The sequence below is a fragment of the Cryptomeria japonica genome, chromosome 6 (assembly GCF_030272615.1).
Source record: "Cryptomeria japonica chromosome 6, Sugi_1.0, whole genome shotgun sequence".
Lineage (NCBI taxonomy): Eukaryota > Viridiplantae > Streptophyta > Pinopsida > Cupressales > Cupressaceae > Cryptomeria > Cryptomeria japonica.
In genome coordinates this window covers 635,650,501-635,671,097 of record NC_081410.1, presented here as the reverse complement: position 1 = coordinate 635,671,097, position 20,597 = coordinate 635,650,501, and the positions used below count along the sequence as shown (strand labels likewise).

The 20,597-nt window shown below is 38.2% G+C and overlaps 1 protein-coding gene across 1 annotated transcript in view; it reads right to left on the bottom strand.

Moving 5' to 3' along the window:
- Positions 1–2,227: 2,227 nt before the first annotated feature.
- The window catches only part of LOC131876760 (uncharacterized), a 53,743-nt gene continuing 35,373 nt past the window's right edge, over positions 2,228–20,597 (bottom strand). The window contains exon 4 of the mRNA XM_059222236.1: positions 2,228–2,236. Coding sequence (XP_059078219.1) covers positions 2,228–2,236 — 9 coding nt within the window. The remainder of the gene's footprint in view (positions 2,237–20,597) is intronic.

Sequence of the window (20,597 nt, the reverse complement as noted above, 5' to 3'; positions counted from 1 at the left end):
CAAATGCTTGCCCTTTTCCCTTAGAATGTGAGGAAGAGGAAGGAGATGAATCCTTGTTTTTGTAGGCGGATGGCAAGTTGATGTTGTTTTTCTTAAGAAGATTAGTTAACTCATCAACTTGTTTTGTGTGGCATCGATGCTCATCATGACCATACTTCTTGCAATATCACAAGTTGGTTTATCCTTCTTAGGTGGTGTCCCCTTCTTGGAAGAGGATGAAAAATCACCTTGTGATGGAGAGGATGATTGTCCTTTTTCCTGTTGTGGCTTAGACTTGGATTGCTTCTTCTTCTTGTTGGAATCTTTGCCTTGACTTCCTTGATTCCCTTGATTAGCCACCAAAGCCTTGGACTTTGAAGACTTGAGAAGTCCCATGTTCAACAACTTAGATTGTTCCAATATCAACATTTTTGTGAAAGCATCAAATGAAGGCATAACATAGGAACTCCCCACTGTCAAACGATGAGTTTGGAAGCTAGACACAAATGCTGCATATTCTGGTTCAAGCTTGTCCAACAAGTTGAATATCAACTGAGCATCCTTTTTGTCAATTCCACAATCCTTAAGCTTTGCTCTTAGCTCATTTGCTTTGGTGACATAACATTGGATTGTATCAAAACTCTTGGGATCCAAGTTGGTGAGCTCATTGTCAATCTTATAACCTCTGATTTCATCAACTTGACCATACAATTTCTGAAACATATCCCAAGCATCTTTGATTGTAGTAAACTTTTCAATATGAAAGATGAGATCATCTGATACATACTTGTGCAAAGTTCCAAGAGCCATGCAATTCTTAGTGAGCCATTCTAATTGAGCATTAGGATCATCCTTAGGATTAGGTGGTGCTACTATTGTTCCATCTATGTAATGCGTGAGACCCTTTTCCATTAATTTACTCCATACTTTAATTTTCCATGATGCATAATTATGTGGAGTTAAAGGTGAAAATTTATGAGGACTCATTGCAACAAAAATGAAAGAGCACAAAGAGAGGCACAATCACACAAGACACCCCCCCAAATTCACTCAATCAAAGAACCCCCCCAAAAGTGATGATTTGGCACTTTATACTTAGTGCGTATACAATGGGCCACTTGCAAAAAATGGCAAAGTGGGATTCTGATTTCAATTTTACAACTACCTCAAGAAGGCCAAAAGATACTCAAACTAATAATGCAAGAGATCTAAACTAAGATCCAAGTACTTTACAAGTACCTAATAGGCCAAAGAAGATCAATATCTGAAAGTACAACTTCCACTCAAAATCTCTGAAATCTTATCATAGATTATGAAAGTAGACAAAAAAACATGCACTTTCAAAACAAACAGCACCTGAAAAGGAGGTCGTATGAGCTCAAACGAGGCCTTTGAAGTTGCAGAATTGGGGATTGGACAGGTACAGCTGAGAGAATCCAAAAATTCTGAAAAATCTATATACCAAAATCAGAAAATAACCACACCACTGTGAAGATCACAAAATTTTAGCCCATTTCAAAAAAATTGCACCAAAAAAGGAGCAAAAATGAGCAAGATATGGCCTTTCAAAGTTGAACTGCAAAACTGAAAAGCTCAATGAAGAGGGGGTCAAAAAATTTCAAAAATCTGCTGATGTGGCGCTGACGTCAGCAAATGACGGGCTTAAATTTGACACCCGTCTGGCCATCACAAAAATGTCATCCCCCCTGCATGGCATCCGTACCGTATGGATAGGCTGATGTGGCAAATATGCTGACTGTGCATATGGATGTTGACCGCGGGCCACTGGCCGCTTGCCATGTGGCGGGCGCGGCTCCGTCAGTTTAAATAACTGTCAGCGATGGCGCTGGCACTGGCGGCGGGGTCCGGAGGTCCCAGCAGCACCGCAAAGATGGGCGGCGCGGGAGTTGTGCGGGCGCTGGAGCTGGGCTACCGGAGCTGGGTGGCGCAGCGAGTGGTGGCCTCCGGATGGTGGAGCTGGAACGGTGCAGCGACTGGGCGGCGCGGCAAGTGGTGGTCGCTGGGGCCGGAGCTTCCAGTGGTCGGTGGTCATGGGGCTGCCAGTGGTCGATGGTCACAGGGCTTGCGGTGGCCACCAAAGCCTGTGCGGGTCTGACAAGCCTGTAGGAAAGGTACGGCGGGCAGGGGGTCTGCGGACCCCCAAAAACCAAAAAAAAAAAAATTCTTTTTTTTTTTCAAAAAAACTTTTCAGATATATTTTTTAATTTTTTTTTTTTTCAAAAAAAATTTACAAAAGCTGGAAAAGATTTTCAAAGAAAAAAAAAAAAAAAAAAAAATTTATATATATCCGAAAATTCTGTACCATACCGCCCAAATTGGGCAAAAGATTCCTCCACCCCCAAAAATGGTTGAATTTATACTCGATTTTTATGGAAACAGCCTCCCAGATTCAACCGTGATGTCCAAATCACTATACGACCCCCGCCCCCCCCCCCCCCCCCCCCCCCCCCAAAAAAAAAAAAAAAAAAAAAAAAAAAAAGATCCCCAAATCCGAAAATTGAAGCCTCCAAAATGTCTCCAAAGGACTAATCAATGAAGCCATATAGGCTCTAATACCATGTAGGATTTTGCCAAGATCAAGGGCACAATGAAAAGCATAAAAAGAGAGACAATAGAATGATAAGAACAAACTGTATTCTCATCAATATGCAAATGATCAACTGGATTAACCAATACAATGAATATAGGCCTGCTTATATAGGCAAGGCCATATGGATGTACGAGCACACAATTATGACATGTGGCTCAATGAGAAACAAGGGTAGGTAAGAAATACTAGGGGTAGGTAGGAGAAATAATATAATATTCCACAAGAGGTGGATGACCCACTGAATGTGGAGTGTAACAGCAAAATAAGACCACAAAAGGTGGAATTTCTCCTACAAGCTCTATCTCTATGTGCACACTTCCCTAAGTGTCTCAAATCCAAACTACGAAGAGATGCATTATCCTAAGTTAACTTAAGTAAAGTGTAATAATATCCAAAATGAATATTTATTTACACCAACAAATTTGCATACATTAGGGGGAGTTATAGTTTTTGGAGTTTTGGAGATATGGAATATTTTGCATATTCAGCTCAGGGGGAGCAGGGCAGGATGAAACCATGACCATTTTTCACATGAGTGTTGACATCAATGCCAAAGGGGGAGATTGTTGGCAATTGACACTCTATTGGTTGGTTTCACTATGTTGTCATTCATGGCAACATGAATTTGTGTTTTAGCTTCATGTTTTTATTCTATGGTATACCGGCAGGCACTTCACAGATTCATTACCGGCACCGGCAGGACAGAAGAATTTCTTTGGTCACCAAAAATGCAGGTCGACATGGTATAGTAAAGGTCATCGGTATTGGACGCCGACATATCTTAGATCTGGCATCGGCAATTTCTTTTAATGTTTATACATTTATGTTATTTGGCAGACATGTAATCTAATATTGTATATATCTTTGTAAGCCGACATGAGGCATAAAAGTTGTATAGGGTATATAGGTCATTTTAATTAGATCATTATGTGTGTATGATGGATATGAAAATGTAATATGATGCGAAATTACTCGGAGAGATTATGTATATGAGGAATTTATTGTAAGGGTTATTTTGGTAAAGGGGTTTAGCGTTTATAACCGAAACAGACAAAGCTTAAACCGGAACTGTATTTTGGCATAGAAGATGCTATCTTAGTAGTTCACACTTCTCCAGATTGTTGTCTGGAATTGTATGTAGTCAGTGAGGCTCCTATTGTGATTAAGCAGTGTGCTCTAGGTTGTAAGCCTTCTTGCAAATGCAGGGCCATCATATTTTGTAATATCTCTTCATATGGCCAGTGGATTGATATTGTGGGTCACAAATCCCACCATGATTTTTCCTCTTTGAGGTTTTCCACATACAGATTTGTGAGTTAGATTTCTCATTTATGTGTTTATCTTATTGGTTTTTTTACTTCTTTCAATTCTATATTTACCAGTATACCGGTTGGTGTATGAATGTCTTGTTAAGGCTAAAATCTACTATTCTAGTATAACACTGATTCACCCCCCCTCTCAGTGTTATTGGTTTCCAACAAACACATGCTACTACATATGTCGACTTAACATCCTTGATCATAAAAACAATCACCAAAGTCGTTTTGTTTAATCCGCATAAGGATTTATCATGCTAGTCAGCCATATTGCACTGTCAAACCAAAACATGATACACAAAATCTTCTAACTTGTACATCAATCATCACCGAAGGATAAAATTCTAGAATAAGTTACTCAAGACATCTATCAAACTTACCTTCGATCCACAACACAAAATATTAACCCAAAACAAAATGCCAAACAAAATACAAAACACTGTCAAACGCTCTGTTCTAAGCTTGTCAGACTTAAACCAATCTTCAATCTGACTTACGGTATGAGAAAATCATTCACTATGGATGGGCACACTGACTTGGGTTGCCATCAATGACAACACTAGATAACTTGTGCAGTGTCTCTTTCCAACAATCTCCCCCTTTGGCATTGATGGCAACACTTAGTGAAAATGACTAAGTGTTGGAATCAATACCACATATGTGCACACTTCAAAACTCAAAAACTCAAGGATGAATTTTAGATTTTTCAGTGCCCTACACTCCCTCTTTGACATCAATGGAAAAGGCAGGGATCTACTGTTGAACACAGAATACCACTGAGAGGGGGGTGAATCATTGGTTCCTAAAGCATTCCTCTTACCAATCTAAGTTTAGACAATCAACTATTTTACTTAACCACTAAACAGTCATACCAGTAATGCAAGAGAGAAAAACAAAGACACAATTCACACACAAGAAATTCACAACACAAGATTTATCAGGAAAACCCAATATGGGAAAAACCTCGGTGAGAAGAGTTGTTGGAGACTACTACTCCAATCTAGCCTCATAGGTAAAACACTGACTTACAAAGATTTTGGGCACCAACCCAAGGAGCACCAACCCCTGCACCAAGCTTCAATTGGCGATGTATATTGATATATTGTTTGAATACAATTGAGGCTTCTTGCTGCAAATAAATTCTACAACTCTAGAATCAAATAACTCTATGTTTTTTTTCTTTCCCTTTAAAACACAATCTCTCAACACACTGTGTCACACTAGGATGTTGCCTGCCCTGCCAGACTATGATACTGCCGGTAGAATCCTCTCACCGGTTTGCTTGCTCACTCACATTGCAACTTGCTCAAAACACCTTCAAAAGTTTTTTTTCTCCCCCGTCTCTCTCCCTTCTCTTCACTGCTTAATCTTCACAACATCAACAAATCTTTATGTCCAGAGCTCTCTTCACTTATCTAGTGATTTCCCGCCAAAATGCAATTCAAAAACCTAAGCGATTGAGGTTTCTTTTTTCCAACACAATCTTCATGGAATCCAATCCCGCCTATCTTGGATCAATCACCTATCCTTGAAGACTGCTCCTGCACACGGTTTCCATTATCCAATGCACATTTTCCTTGAAGTGGCAATCACGTATCAAATCTTCTATCATGAATCTAGACAACACATAAAGTGTTCCAGAAGTTTCTTTTATGAGAGCATCTTGAATTAGATTTCCTTTGTGTTGATTTAGGCACCAACTGCCCCCTGATTTTCCTCTATCATTTCTTCTTCCTCGAGCTGCAATCAATCAGATGCAATCTCTTGATTTGTGGTTCCTTCATTAATGGCGATTATCTTTTTCATCAACCTTGTCGATGAAGCTTCACCAACCACAACACACTTGCCACCTCAGCTCCACATGGCATCACACCAATCAAGACATGGCCTACCAACACACAATTGGTCTGGCAAACACATATCAGTAAGACCCTTTACCAGTAGAGTGTTCTTCTTCTATTAACTGGTAGAGCATCTAGTACCGGTTGCACATCTTCACCTCCAGTGGTGTGAGACAACTTTTAACATTCTGCCTCTTCATCATAAACAAGCAACCATCCTTCACACCGGTTTGTACTTTTATCCTTTATGCTCAATCTCCTCTAGTTGACATCAATGACAACTTAGTGCCAAAATGCCAACAATCTCCCCCTTTGGCATTGATGTCTTCTCACAGTCCACTCCATACCGGTACATTTCTCCCCCTTTGACACAATGACAAAGGGTACTTGTGCACTCCCCCTTTGACCACTATCAGCTCCCCCTAAGCTATATAAGTCCTTCCTAAGAAGATGACACAACTCCCAACTTGTGTCAGAGATACTCAAAAGTACTGACCGGTAATAGTTTGGTGAAAATGTTTGCTACTTGTTCAATAGTGGGAACATAATCCATTCTTACCTCTATCCTTCAACCTTCTCTCTAAGGAAGTGATATTTGATTGCAATGTGTTTTGTCATGGAATGCATGTCCAAATTCTTTTCTATGTTGATTGCACTCGAATTGTCACACCGGATGAGAATAGGATCACTAATGTCCACTTGTATATCTTTTAGAGTCCGCTTCATCCAAAGCACTTGAGAGCAGCATGTAGCAGCAGCAATGTACTCAGCTTCAACAGTAGAGAGGGAGATTGAATCCTACTTCTTGCTATGCCAAGAGACCAACCGGTCACCCAGAAAGAATGCACAACTGCATGTGCTCTTTCTATCATCAATGCATCCTGCCCAACCAGCATCAGTGTATGCTTCCAAGATAAAATCTCCCTATTTAGGATACCACAAACCATAGCTGAGTGTTCCCTGTAGCTACCTTAAAATTTTGCTAACAACATTCATGTGTGACTGCTTTGGTGCATCTTGAAATCTGGCCACGATGCATACTGCCTGAACTATATCTGGTCTTGAAGCAGTTAGATACAGCAGAATGCCTATCATGGATCTATACAAAGTCTGATCCACCACCAGTGATTCATCATTCTTACTCAATTGGTTGCCGATCATCATGGGAGTACTTACCAGTTTGCAATCTTCCAGTTGGAATTTCTTCAGCATTTCCTTTGCATACTTGACTTGTGAGATAAAGATTCTTTTATCTTTCTATAATATCTGCAAGCCAAGGAAGTAAGTCAATTCACCAAGCATTGACATCTCAAATTTTGACTGCATCTGATCAGCAAACTTTTTAAAGAGAGTATCCTTGTTTCCTCCAAAGATGATGTCATCTACATACACAACCACAATAATCATGTGATTCCCATCTTTCCTTATGTATAAATTGTTGTCTGCACTTCCCTTTTTGAATCCTTGCTCCTTTAGATATTGATCTAATCTTGAGTACCATGCTCTAGGAGCTTGCTTCAAATCATACAAAGCCTTCTTTAACCAACACACAAATGTCTCATCATCATGAAGCAGAAATCCTTCTTGTTGCTCCATGTATACTTCTTCTTCCAAATTTCCATTTAGAAAAGCAGATTTTACATCCATTTGGTATACCTTATAGACCTTGTAGGAAGAGTAAGCTAGAAACATCTTAATTGCTTCTAATCTAGCCACCAGTGCAAATATTTCTTCAAAGTCAATCCCCTCTACTTGAGAGTATCCTTTGCACACTAGTCTAGCTTTATGCCTTACAATCTTACCATATTCATTCATTTGTTCCGATAGACCCACTTTGTGCCAATGATGTTCTTGTCTTCTGGTCTAGGGGCTAATTACCAAGTCTTGTTCTTCTCAATCTAGTGTTATTCTTCTTCCATGGCATCCATCCATTCTTGTCTCTTTCTAGACTCATTGAAGGTTTTGGGTTCAACTTCAGTCATGAGGCATAGGTTGATTTGTTCATCATTCCAGGCAAGTCTTCTTCTATTTTGCACACCATCATTCTTATTTCCCAAAATTTGTTCTTCTAGGTGATTCAGTTGTACATACTGGTTGGGAACTTTCTAGGATGCTACCTCTAGTTCAGTTTTTGTCTAAGCTTCATAATATTCATCGCCAGAGTCATCATATCGGTTAACCTGTGATTGAGATCCTTTGTGCATATCTTCATCAACTCTTACATGCACACTTTCAACAACTCTTCTTAGTCTTTTATTGCAGCATTTGTAGGCTTTGTTGTTAGATGAGTAACCAAGGAAGATCCCTTCATCACTCCTAGAGTCAAAACTTCCCAAACTATCCATATCTTTCTTAATGAAGCACTTGCTTCCAAATACTTTGAAATATTTGACTAGTGGCTTCCAGTCATACCATAACTCATAAGGTGTCATCTTGTTGTTTGTTATTAATTGAACCTGGTTCAAGGTATATGCAGAAGTATGTACAACTTCTTTCCAATAAGTATCCGGCAGACTGGCGTCATTCAACATGGTTCTGGCCATCTCCTTGACTGTCTTGTTCTTCCTTTCTACCACACCATTTTGTTGTGGTGTTCTAGGAGCAGAATATTTCCTTCTAATTCCATGCTTTTCACAATAATCTTCAAATTTATTTGATGTGAACTCTCCACCCCTGTCTGATCTTAGGCATTTTAATCTGTACCCACTTTCCTTTTCCACCATCTTTCGAAAGATCTTGAATCTTTCAAATGCTTGTGATTTATCTTGCAGAAAGGTGACCCATGTCATCTTTGAGTAGTCATCAATGAAGAGCATAAAGTATCTTTCACTGGCAAGTGCTCTTGTTCTAGTTGGACCACATAGATCTGTATGCACAATTTCAAGTGGCTTTGAAGTGTTGTGCTCCTTTGTCCTGAAACTTACTTTTGTTTGCTTACCTTTCACACATTCATCACAAAATGTGTTTACCGGTTTGACGATGAGTGGAATATTCCTCACACACCCCTTTTGCTTACTGCAACTAAGTTATCAAAATTTATGTGGCCTAATCTTCTATGTCGTAGCCAACTTTCATGTACCTGTCCTAACATACATTGGGACTCATAGCATTCCTTCCGATTATAAACATTTCCATCAGTTCTCTTTCGTTCTGCCACAACTTTACCTGTATTGTCTTTCTTTATCTGGCAACCGGTTGAGTCAAAGGTGAATTTGTAACCTTTGTCACACATCTGACTCACACTCAGCAGATTATGTTTGAGGCTTTCCACATAATATACATCATGTGCCTTCATTTTTTCATCAATGCTTAGTATTCCTTTTCCCTTTATTTTGATGAAGGAATTGTCTCCAAACCTTATTGATCCACCATTCCAATCTTCAAGTATAATGAATTTCCTTTTCTCACTAGTCATATGGTTTTAGCAACCACTATCTACTACCCATAGATTTTTCCTTTCAGCATGCAAGGTAGTCTACACTATCAGACTCGATTCTACCTTTTCCTTATCTTTCTCAACCCAAGCTGGTTTGATTTCCTTCTTCTTGTCAGATGCTATATTCAGCTCAGGTTCCGTTACTGGTTCATGATCTGGATTTTTCTTCATTTGCTTGATCTTCTTTTTTTTCCATAAATTTTCTATGTGTCCAAATTCTTGACAGTTATAGCATTTTATATTTTCATTAAAGGGAACATCCTTAAAATTAGTGTAGGGTACCAGTTTGTTCTTCTTACAATCAAAACTCTTATGTCCATATCCATTGCACTGATAGCAGACAACATTCATATCCTGGAGTGCACTAAATTAATTTCTACTTTCATAATTCATAGAAGTCTTATTGTTTAATGTACAATCAGCTATTATGTGCCCAAATTTATTACACCGGTAACAATAACCATGAAAGTCTAATTCATACTGGTTGGGTTGTCTTGGTCCTAAATGGAACTGCCTCATTGGGTGTCTTCCATTCATGTTGTTGAATCTAGTGAATCCTTCTCGGTTAATTCTAGCATTCCTCTTTGGGTCTACATATTTATGCATGAAATGTGGCCTCCGGTTCATTTCTGCTTACCGGTTTGGATGTTGATTTCCAACAGCATTTGCATATGTCTTTTTGTCGATATCCTTGCCTATAGTGAATGTCTTCTTTTCTTCACCTTCAATTGAAGAGGTGAACATTATCTCTTTGTTAGATTTACCTTTGTGGGTTGAACCTTGAGAAACTTCAAAGCCTAAGCCTCTGGTGTCTTTGGATTGCTTTTGTTTGCTCAACATCTTATCCAAACCCTCAATGATGCCTTCACACTTACTTCTTATTTTTATTTCTTCCTTGCTTTCTTCAAGCTCCTTTCTAAGCTTTATTATTCTGCTTCCATCTCTTCGTGCTCCTTTTCTTTCTTTGTTAGATCAAGGACTGTAGCTTTAGTGATCCTCTTAGTTTCTTCCAGTTGCAGCTTCAAGTCAAATATGATTTGACCGGACTCTTCCAGAGACTGCTTCAAGAGATCTTGTTCACCTACTGCAACAAGCTTAATCCTCTTGAGTTCTCTTCTTGTTTTACTCAATTCTTCAAGAGCACTAATAAGTTCACTCTCCAAATCCACTTCAACCTCAACATCCTCTTCTTCCTCATCTTCATCAATAGGTCTGTCAAGTGCCATGAAAAGATTTACTTTTCTATCGTTCTCATGGTCATCATCTTCTGATGGATCTTCATCATTTGTTGCGTCATCCTTAATGGTATATAGGTTGTTTTGGTTCTGGCAGCCTTTTCTTCCCTGCCCGTAGTCATTCCTTTCTCTATCTTTGCCGACAAATCTTCTAAACTCTCTCGACTCATCTCCATCGACTTCTTTGTGAGGACAACTTGTAGTGAAGTGTCCTGCTTTCCCACAATTGAAGCATTTAAGTGGTAGCTTTCCTCTTTTGAGCTTCCTGACAAAGTTTGCTACTTTAGCATCAAAGTCTTCACTAGATTCTTTATGAGTAATAGCTTCTTTTCCCTTTTTGGTGATGTTGAATGCTACCCCTTTCCTTGTGTAAGTCTCACCGATTGTTCTCATCTCATAAGCTGTCAGGGAGCCAAATAGTTCATCCATTGTAAAAGTCTTCAGATCCTTGGCTTCTTCTATGGCTAACACCTTAGTATCATATTTGGGAGTAATATATCTAAGTATATTTTGGACAAGAATCTCATCTGCGATCTCCTCTCCAAGTCCTCTAATAGTATTCACAGTTTCATCAAATATGTGAAGACAGTCTACAATCTTTTCATCATCTTTCATTTTGATGCTTTCAAGTTGGTTCCTTAGTGTTTATAGCTTGGCTTCCTTGACCTTTTCATCTCTCAAACAACCTCTACAATTTGTCCCATGTCTCCTTTGCTAAAACACAATGCATGACTTTGACAAATTCATTATCGGATAGTCCACTCAAAATGGCATGTTTTGCCTTTGCATTATTCTCATACTCCTTTTTTGCCTCTGGATCAATGGGAGGAATATTATGAATGGCATACCCATTCTTGACTGACATCCACACATCAAAACCAGAAGATCAAATATAGGTCTCCATTCTTCTGCTTTAGAAGGAATACTTGCATCCATCAAAAATGGGGACTTTTGAGGAAGAAGACTCACTTCTTGCCATTGTGCTCAAAGTCCAAAATCTACCCAAGGTTTAAAGATAACTGGGAACTTGGCTCTAATACCAATTGTTGAACATAGAATACCACTGAGAGGGGGGGTGAGTCAGTGGTTCCTAAATCATTCCTCTTACCGATCTAAGTTCATACAATCAACTATTTTACTTAACCTCTAAATAGTCATACCGGTAATGCAAGAGAGAGAAACAAAGAGAAAATTCACACACAAGAAATTCACAACACCAGATTTATGAGGAAAACCCAATATGGGAAAAAAACTTGGTGAGAAGAGTTGTTGGAGACTACTACTCCAATCCAGCCTCACAGGTAAAACACTGACTTACAAAGATTTTGGGCACCAACCCAAGGAGCACCAACCCTTGCACCAAGCTTCAACTTGGCGATGTATATTGATATACTATTTGAATACAATTGATGCTTCTTGTTGCAAATGAATTCTGCAACTCTAGAATCAAATAACTCTTTGTTGTCTTTCTCTCCCTTTCACATACAGTCTCTCAACACACTATGTCACACTAGGTTGTTGCTTTCCCTGCCAGACTATGATACTGCCAGTAGAATCCTCTCACCAGTTTGCTTGCTCACTCACACTACAACTTGCTCAGAACACCTTCAAAAAAAAAAATCTCCCCCTCTCTCTCCCTTCTCTTCACTGCTTAATCTTCATAGCATCAACAACCCTTTCTGTTTGGAGCTCTCTTCATTTATCCAATGATTTCCCACCAAAATACAATTCAAAAACCTGAGCAATTAGGGTTTCTTTTTTCTGACATAATCTTCATGGAATCCAATCCCACCTATCTTGGATCAATCACATGTCCTTGAAGACTTCTCCTGCACACGGTTTCCATTATCCAATGCATGTTTTCCTCGAAGTGGCAATCACATATCAGATCTTCTATCATGAAGTCACACGACACATAAAGTGTTCCAGAAGTTTCTTTTATGAGAGCATCCTGAATTAGATTTCCTTTGCCTTGATTTAGGCACCAACTGCCCCCTGATCTTCCTCTGTCATTTCTTCTTCCTCGAGCCACAATCAGTCACATGCAATCCCTTGATTTGCGGTTCCTTAATTAATGGCGATTATCTATTTCATCAACCCTGTCAATGAAGCTTCACCAACCACAACACACTTGCCACCTCAGCTCCACATGGCATCACACTGATCAAGACATGGCCTACCAACACGCAGTCGGTTCGGCAAACACATATCGGTAAGACCCTTTACCAGTAGAGTGTTATTGTTCTATTAACCGGTATAGCATCTGGTATCGGTTGCACATCTTCACCTCCATTGGTGTGAGACAGCTTTTAACATTTTGCCTCTTCATCATAAACAAGAAACCATCCTTTAGACCGGTTTGTACTCTTATCCTTTATGCTCAATCTCCACTGGTTGACATCAATGACAACTTAGTGCCAAAATGTCAACATCCACATGCCAAAATTAATACAAAAACTCTATATACAACAACATATGTACAAATAGACATCTCTAACTTACATAAACTTTAGTACATATGCAAAAATGTTCTTAAATAGTGTCAGATCATTGTCCCAACCTTTCTTGAGGCACTCCAAAACTGAGATTTGTCCACAAAAGAGAAATGCTTGCATCTATCGTCTGAAGATCTATCCAATCATGGGTGACCATGGCATTTTGAGCTTCATTTAAAGAACTAAACATTGTTTCCAACTTAGGAGAAATTAGACTTTGAAGCTCACCAACTCTACCAACAATTTTATTCTCTGTTAATGTGTTTCCCCACTTTAGACATAGTACTTGTATGAAGCTCAAAGTTAATATCATGAAAAAAATATCTCTAATAGTTCATTTTCAGAATTTCATAAGTTCTTTATGTTGAGGTCTCATTATACTAATAGGAGGAACATCAAAATTCATGATGTTTTCAAAGTTTGTGTTACTTACCATACTTGCCATTGAAATTTCTAATTTTGAGCCTTTAAATGTAACAAAATTATTAAAAATCAGAACTTATGAAATTCTGAAAACAAACTATTAGAGATATTTTTGTCATGATATTAAATTCGAGATTCATAAAAGTACTATGTCTAAAGTGGGGATAGCATCGAGGATAAAATTTTTGGTAGAGTTGGTGAGCTTCAAAGTCTAATTATAACAACACAATGAACACATAGTAAGCACACTCAAAAAATGAGGTGCTTATTGTTGTTTTTAGATAAAACTGGAAGAATGGTAAGGTTCTTGTTGGTACCCAGATGAAGAAGGTAGATGAAGATGTCATTGTTGAAGATACGGGTATGGTTAAAGAATGTATTAAATTTTATGGAGATTGAAGTGTAAAATAATTAAGACTCACTTTATAAAAACAACAGTAAGCACCTCATTTTTTGAGTGTTCTTACTGTGTGTTCATTGTGTTGTTATAATTAGACATGGAAGCTCACCAACTCTACCAACAATTGTATTCTTATCATGCATCGAGATCTTAATCTTAACAAGTAAAGATATAACTTGACCTTCTTGACTAGCCACAAAAACAATCAAGGGATCAAATGACTGAGAAATACTTTCCAATTGCTTCTCATTCTCCTTTATCTATTTCTGAATATCTTCAACAAATTTGGAAAATGATAAACAAGATTTATATACTACACCACCTTCAGATAGGGCATTCTAAATGCTCTTTGCAGAGGTGTCCAGTGAAATCCTATCATTGGAAATCATCTTCTTCAACTCACAAAATCTTTTATCATAATATTCATTTCGGACCTTAATCTCAACTGAATTTTTAAGAAACTCAAAATGAGTACTTACAGAGTTGATTAAGCTCTTCAGCTGTCCAGAGGGAGAATCAGATGTGTCCTTCCAAAATGTAGGCATTTATTTCTCTAGGAAACTAGATGCAGGACCTAGCAGCTCACTGTCTTCCATGTGATATTTTAGAATCTCCTCTCTTTTTTTGGCCTATACAAAAGATGCAAACTTCAATTTCTAGATTGGAGAGAGTGTGGACAAATTGATAGGCCCTTGAGTCAAGTCTGTATCATCCAAGTCTAGCCTATCTTGCTCTAAGAATTCCTTCACTACCCTTGCAGTGTCTCTTGCTTCAACTTTGATTTCAATCTTGTTCTCCTCAGTCACCTTCTCTGCTTCTTCTTCTATCACCTTCACTATCTACATTTGTTTGGTCTAGAGGATTAGTATCCTCAACTGTTGTTAGACAATTCAAATAACTAGAAGACAACTGACAAGGAGGGTGGGGTGAATCAATTGTCACAGATTATCGGAACCATTAGAAATTAAAACTTTAATACTGGAATGCTTAAACCAATTAAGCATAAACAGTAATCACAAAATAAATATCATCCACATGACACAAATATTTATACGTGAAAAACCCGATAAAGGGAAAAACCACAGTTGGAAGCCTACTCACAGTTAGATAATACTTCTGCACTAAGTAAGTGAATTACAATTGAGGGGTCTACACTTGCAGGAAGGCCAACAACCTAAAGCACATTGCTCATCACAAAAGGACTCTCACTGACTACATAGAAATCCAGACTACAATCGGGAGAAGTGTTTGAACTGCAAAGATAACATCTCCTATGATGAGTATAGTTTTGGTTAAGCTCAATACCAGAGGACTAAATCCTCTTACATAAACCCAATTTGATCTCCAATGATCGAACAAATCCTCTGCCTGAATTATATTTACATTATTCGCAATTACATATCCATTTCCCATACCTATATCTCTACCATATGATCTACAATGAGATCTTACATCATATATATACAAACCCTTGACCATAAACAATTAGGTTGGCCACCAGACAATAAACCAATTACATAATTACAACCATGTCAGCCTTAGATTAAACAAATAATATCTAACACATAAGACATCCTGGAAACACAACGAGAGGTCCAATACACATGTTACATTAAACCGGTCCATAACCTAGATCAACCGGGACCCTGATGGATATCATTGGCATATGATGAACTGGTATGTTGATATGACAATAATGTATGTTGTCATTGATGTCAATAAGTTTCAGTGAACCGGTAGTGGGGTTTCACTAAGTGTGATTACCGGTTGGTAGTCTCAGCTCTATGGTTATCGGTTTGGCGATCCAGCTTGTGTGATGAACCGATGATACTCTGTGATCGAGGTGCCACATTAGCTTTGTACGCATGAAGGATTGAGGCATAAGAAGATCGACCGTGTTTGAAGTCTACCTTGGGAATGATCATTCTTCTTAGTGGCATAAGAAGAAAGCGTGATGGGTAATCAATTCCCATGAGCGGTGATGAATGAACGATGTAGATTGACTTGCGATCTGTTTGAAATTGTAATGCTCTATGCAATATGTTTGGATGGTCAGGATGGGACCGCCTGTGTTGTAAACCTAAGATTCTTAGGGTTTAGGGTTTATGCTACCGACCTATCTGTTACCTATAAGGTTGATGATGTTTGTATTGAAAAGTTGTTGGCAAATGTTGTGTGTGTATCTGAGTGAAGAGATACTTGATACTTGCCAGACCAATGAGAGGGAAACTGCAAAGTGTGATTGCAGTGTAGAGGATATGAAAAGGATCTGCCTTGGCATATAGTGCTATTATCAAATCAAAGTTTTTACCTGTGGTCTTCTAATCATTTCAACAGATGGAAAATCCATTTACCGGGTAGCTTTAACAGGCTTATTGTAAAACCCATAACCAGGTGACTCAAAATCATTGAGTTCTTTAAATCCTCTAGCGAGGTAACCTTTAACAGGGTTCCAACATTTAATAGGGTATATAGCCATCCCTTAACCGAGTGATCTCTAACAGGATCGAGTCCTAGCAGAACCTTATTGTAAAGTCTCTAACCGGACTAGGCTCCTAACAGGGCGAGTTTCAAGAGAGTTCAAAACAAGCTTGTGGGTATTCATCCCCACCGTGGTTTTTCCCATTTGGGTTTCCACATGAAAAATTTGTGTGTTATGTGTTATACATTTTTCATGTGATGCTTATGAATTATTTGATTGAAAGACTATGCATGTAGAATGTACAAGTTATGGTATTTCTAGTATACCACATGCATACATTTATGGGTGAAATTGAAGTCGAGTATTGGTCATATTTGAAGTGTTCAAACTTATCAGTTTATGGTGTTTGGTGTCTTACTGTATTTAACCAGTATTGTCATGGTTAAATTTTCAGTAATAACGACAACTAGTTGGTATTGTTTTAGCTAAATAAGTTGCAAAGAAAGTTTTATCTGTACTGATTCACCCCCCCCCCCCCCTCTCAATACCGGTTGGGGTATCTGTTGTTCATCATTATCCATCAGACCCAATATAGGTCCATACGCTAAAGTAATGATCTCCATCTGCCAAGTCACGAACATGATCACCAGCAATATTTTGAAATTCAACCAGAAGCTGCACCAACACCACTTATACAATTCATCAAAGATCTTCATAAAAAGCTCTACAAGTGAAACCCTCACCGCAACCAACAGCCAAGCTTCTAAGCAAACAGGATAACATCCAATCACAAGACCAAAATCAACTTACTGAATATGAACATGAGTATCATGAACAAGCCCATTCCATAACCAAACTATACCGGATCCTACCGGATGATGTCGGATTCAAACCAACCAGAAACCACTCAACCTACTGGGACCAGAATGGTGCTAATAAAACATCCAAACAGCTAGTGTTGACATCAATGACAAAACATCAATGCAACACATAATCAATTCTACCAAATGACCAACAATCTCCCCCTTCAGTATTGATGACAACACTAAATGTGAAAAACATCTAAGTACCAAGAAATGTCAAACAAGTCTCCCCAATGGAAGATAGACAACAATCTCCTACTCAAAGATATAGCAATGAAGTTCTGAAACAAAGAAAAAACTCCCCCTATGAATAATATCTATGTAAAGCTCTAAATTATACATATATCTCTCCCCCTGATGTATACAACTCCTTAAGTTTTCTTTCTCACATCAATATCTCTCCCCCTTTGACATCAATGCCAGAAATCTGACAAAAATACCAAAGAAAAAACACAAACCATTGAATGACAAAGCTAACTACTCCCCCTGAGCAGTAGCATCCCCACATCAGTACCGGAATCAATAGTATCTTTGATAGTGCATACCAGACTGATTCCAAACCGCATCAATCAAGTCTCTACCGAAGGGGTAGAAACTCCCAATCTGTCTCTTAGGTACTCAAATGATTCTTTAGGCAAAGGTTTAGTGAAAATATCTGCAATTTTCTCTTTAGTGTTCACATAAACCAGTCTAACTTCATTTGCTTCCACTTTTTATTTCAAATATTGTAGTTGATAGATATGTGCTTTGTCTTAGAATGAAATACCAGATTATTTGATATATCAATAGCAATAGAGCAATCATAGTGAATAACTATCGGTGCAATACAATCCACCTTTATATCCTTCAACATTTAATTCATCCATAAAACCTATGTACAGTTAGTAGAAGCAACAACATACTCAGCTTCAACAATAGATAAAGAAGTACATGATTGTTTCTTGTTGATCCATGAAACCAACTTTTTCCAAGAAAGAAAGCTCCATCGGAAGTACTTTTTTGGTCATCAACATCTCCAGCCCAATCAACATTTGTATATGCACATAAAGTAAAGTCATCATCCTTAGGATACTACAAACCATATTCTGATGTACCTTGCAAGTATCTAAAAATCCTTTTCACCGCACTCTCATGATTTTCTCTACGATCACTCTGAAATCTTGAAACAATACAATTGACATTCATTATGTCAGGCCTAGTCTAAGTCAAATAAAGTAGACCTCCAATCATAGATTTGTATCTTGTAGGATTTATCGGTGCACAAACATCTTTCCTTGTCAATTTCTCACTTGTAACCATAGGAGTCCTTATCGGTTTACAATCTCTCATACCAAATTTCTTCAACAATTCCCTAGCATACTTAGTTTGACAGATGAAAATACCTTTGTCAGTCTAAGTAATTTGCAAACCTAAGAAAAATTCCATCTCACCAATCATAGACATTTCAAATTCTTTCTCCATATTCTTAGAAAATTTCATGCATAATTGGTCTAGGGGCACCCCTTCAACATGATCATTCAGGCTCAGAGGAGGAAGGATAAGACCTTAAAAATGTCTTAGGATGTTTTCCTTGTGTTTCAATCATGCATTTTGTGTTTGTAATAAAGGACCCCATCTTGTGAGCCAAACTCCTATTTTGGCATCTTGATAAGCCAATTAGGAATTTTGGACAAAAGGGGAATAAGTATTCTTAGGATATGTTTGTTCTAGTGGTTTTAGTTTTTTTATGTGCTTCTAGGGTGTTTAGAGGTGTTAGTCTTGACCCAAGTCATTCGGGTGCAAGAAATGACATTTTTGACAACTTGGTAAAAAGTTGTCATGAGCAACTTTTGTGCAAGTTTTGAATTCTTGTTGGTCTAACTCCTTCAACGGCTCTAACCTCTTGTTTCTAGTTGGGAGCAGTTGTAGAGGGGTATAAACACCTTGAGGACACAATTCCAAAAGAGAGATTGTATGGAGAAAGATTTTATGATTGCAAACAATAAGAAATCCGGAGTTTTTCCTGCAAATGTGAAGCTTTAGCACGGGGTACGGAGTTGTACAAATTGGGACCAATCCCCAATGTTTTTATTTTGTTAATGCAGTGAGTTACTAGTGGTTTGGTCTTGATTTGAGGTCTTGAACATTTTTTTTGCTCCATATATCCAAGTTTTGTTGTAGGTACCCGGAAAACCAGGGTTTACCTAGGGTTTTGTCTTTCCATGGCCATAACTTGCAACCTATCCATATAAACTTCATCGCAGTGGGTAGAATTCAAATGTGGCCTATGTACTCTATGATTCCAAAATCATTTTGCAGGAGGAGCAAGGGAGATATGTGTTTGATCAGGTCCTAGGTAGACATCTCTATGTGGCTACCTAGCCCTTAGACTGCAATAGTTACCCTAGAAGACAATTGGCGATGATTCTAGGTGTGTAACCCTAGAATCTATAATGGTTTATGGTTCCCCACATTCTCATGGGGTTTTGGTTTTAAGGTGTGTCCATTTTGATATATTTTCTTCACAAATGGAGGCCTAATTAGCCCTTTAGGACAGTTGGTCATCACCAGGTTCAGACGTTTTCTTGTCAGATCTTGACCTCTCCTTTTGGTGGATTGTGTAAGACCATAAAGGGTATCTAAATCAGTGATTTTTTTCCAAGGTGTTTGGAAAAGTTTGGACTTAAGGTCCCATTACCCGTCTCTAAGGGCTACAAGCAAATAGGCCTAATTGTGAAGTTGTCATAGGGAATTGGGTTAAATCCTTGAAACTAGTGTTTGGTCTGGTCCATGTGAGTATTGTATGATCCAAAATAGGTTTTGTGAAGGTTGGGAACCTTAGGAGGCTTCATGGTGCATAATGGAGCAAGTTACCCAATTTGAGTAGTATGAACGTTGGAGTGAAATGAGAAGTTGGAACTAAGATTGTAGAGCCTTGCCTTATAGGATCCTATTAGTGTTTTGAGGGGTCAGTGTCATACATCCTGAAGTGTTTGTCAAGATACAAGGAGGGCTCTGCATCAATAACTCATCTTCACCTCCAAAAATAATGTCATCAACAAATACTTCAATAATCGGTATATCATCATCAATGATCTTATAATATAAATTAATGTCAGCATTACCCTTAGTAAAACCAAGATTCAAAATATATTTATCCAACCTTGCATACCAGGCTCTAGGTGCTTGTTTCAATCCATATAAAATGTTCCTTAACTTGCAAACCATGTTTGTATCATGTAGTACCCTTCCTCATTTGAACTTATTAGACTCATATTTTATTATTGGTTGTTTTCAGTGGATACATTACCATGATATATTATTCAGATTTTTATAACATTATGCTTTATCTGGAGATGAGATGTATAATTTATTTACAGTATTTCAGTACTTGTGATTTATGGTATTTTATGGATTATTGCTATGTACTGACATTTTACTTTATTTATGCAATGTGGAAATATATGTTGTGTGTCTACAAGTGTATTGGATGCAAGGGGACGATTTTCCTTCACTCATTTCGGTGAGACAGGGAACATTGTGATTCTCCTTCATCAGTGTGTATGCCATGTTTTTTATATTGTATATATATGCATG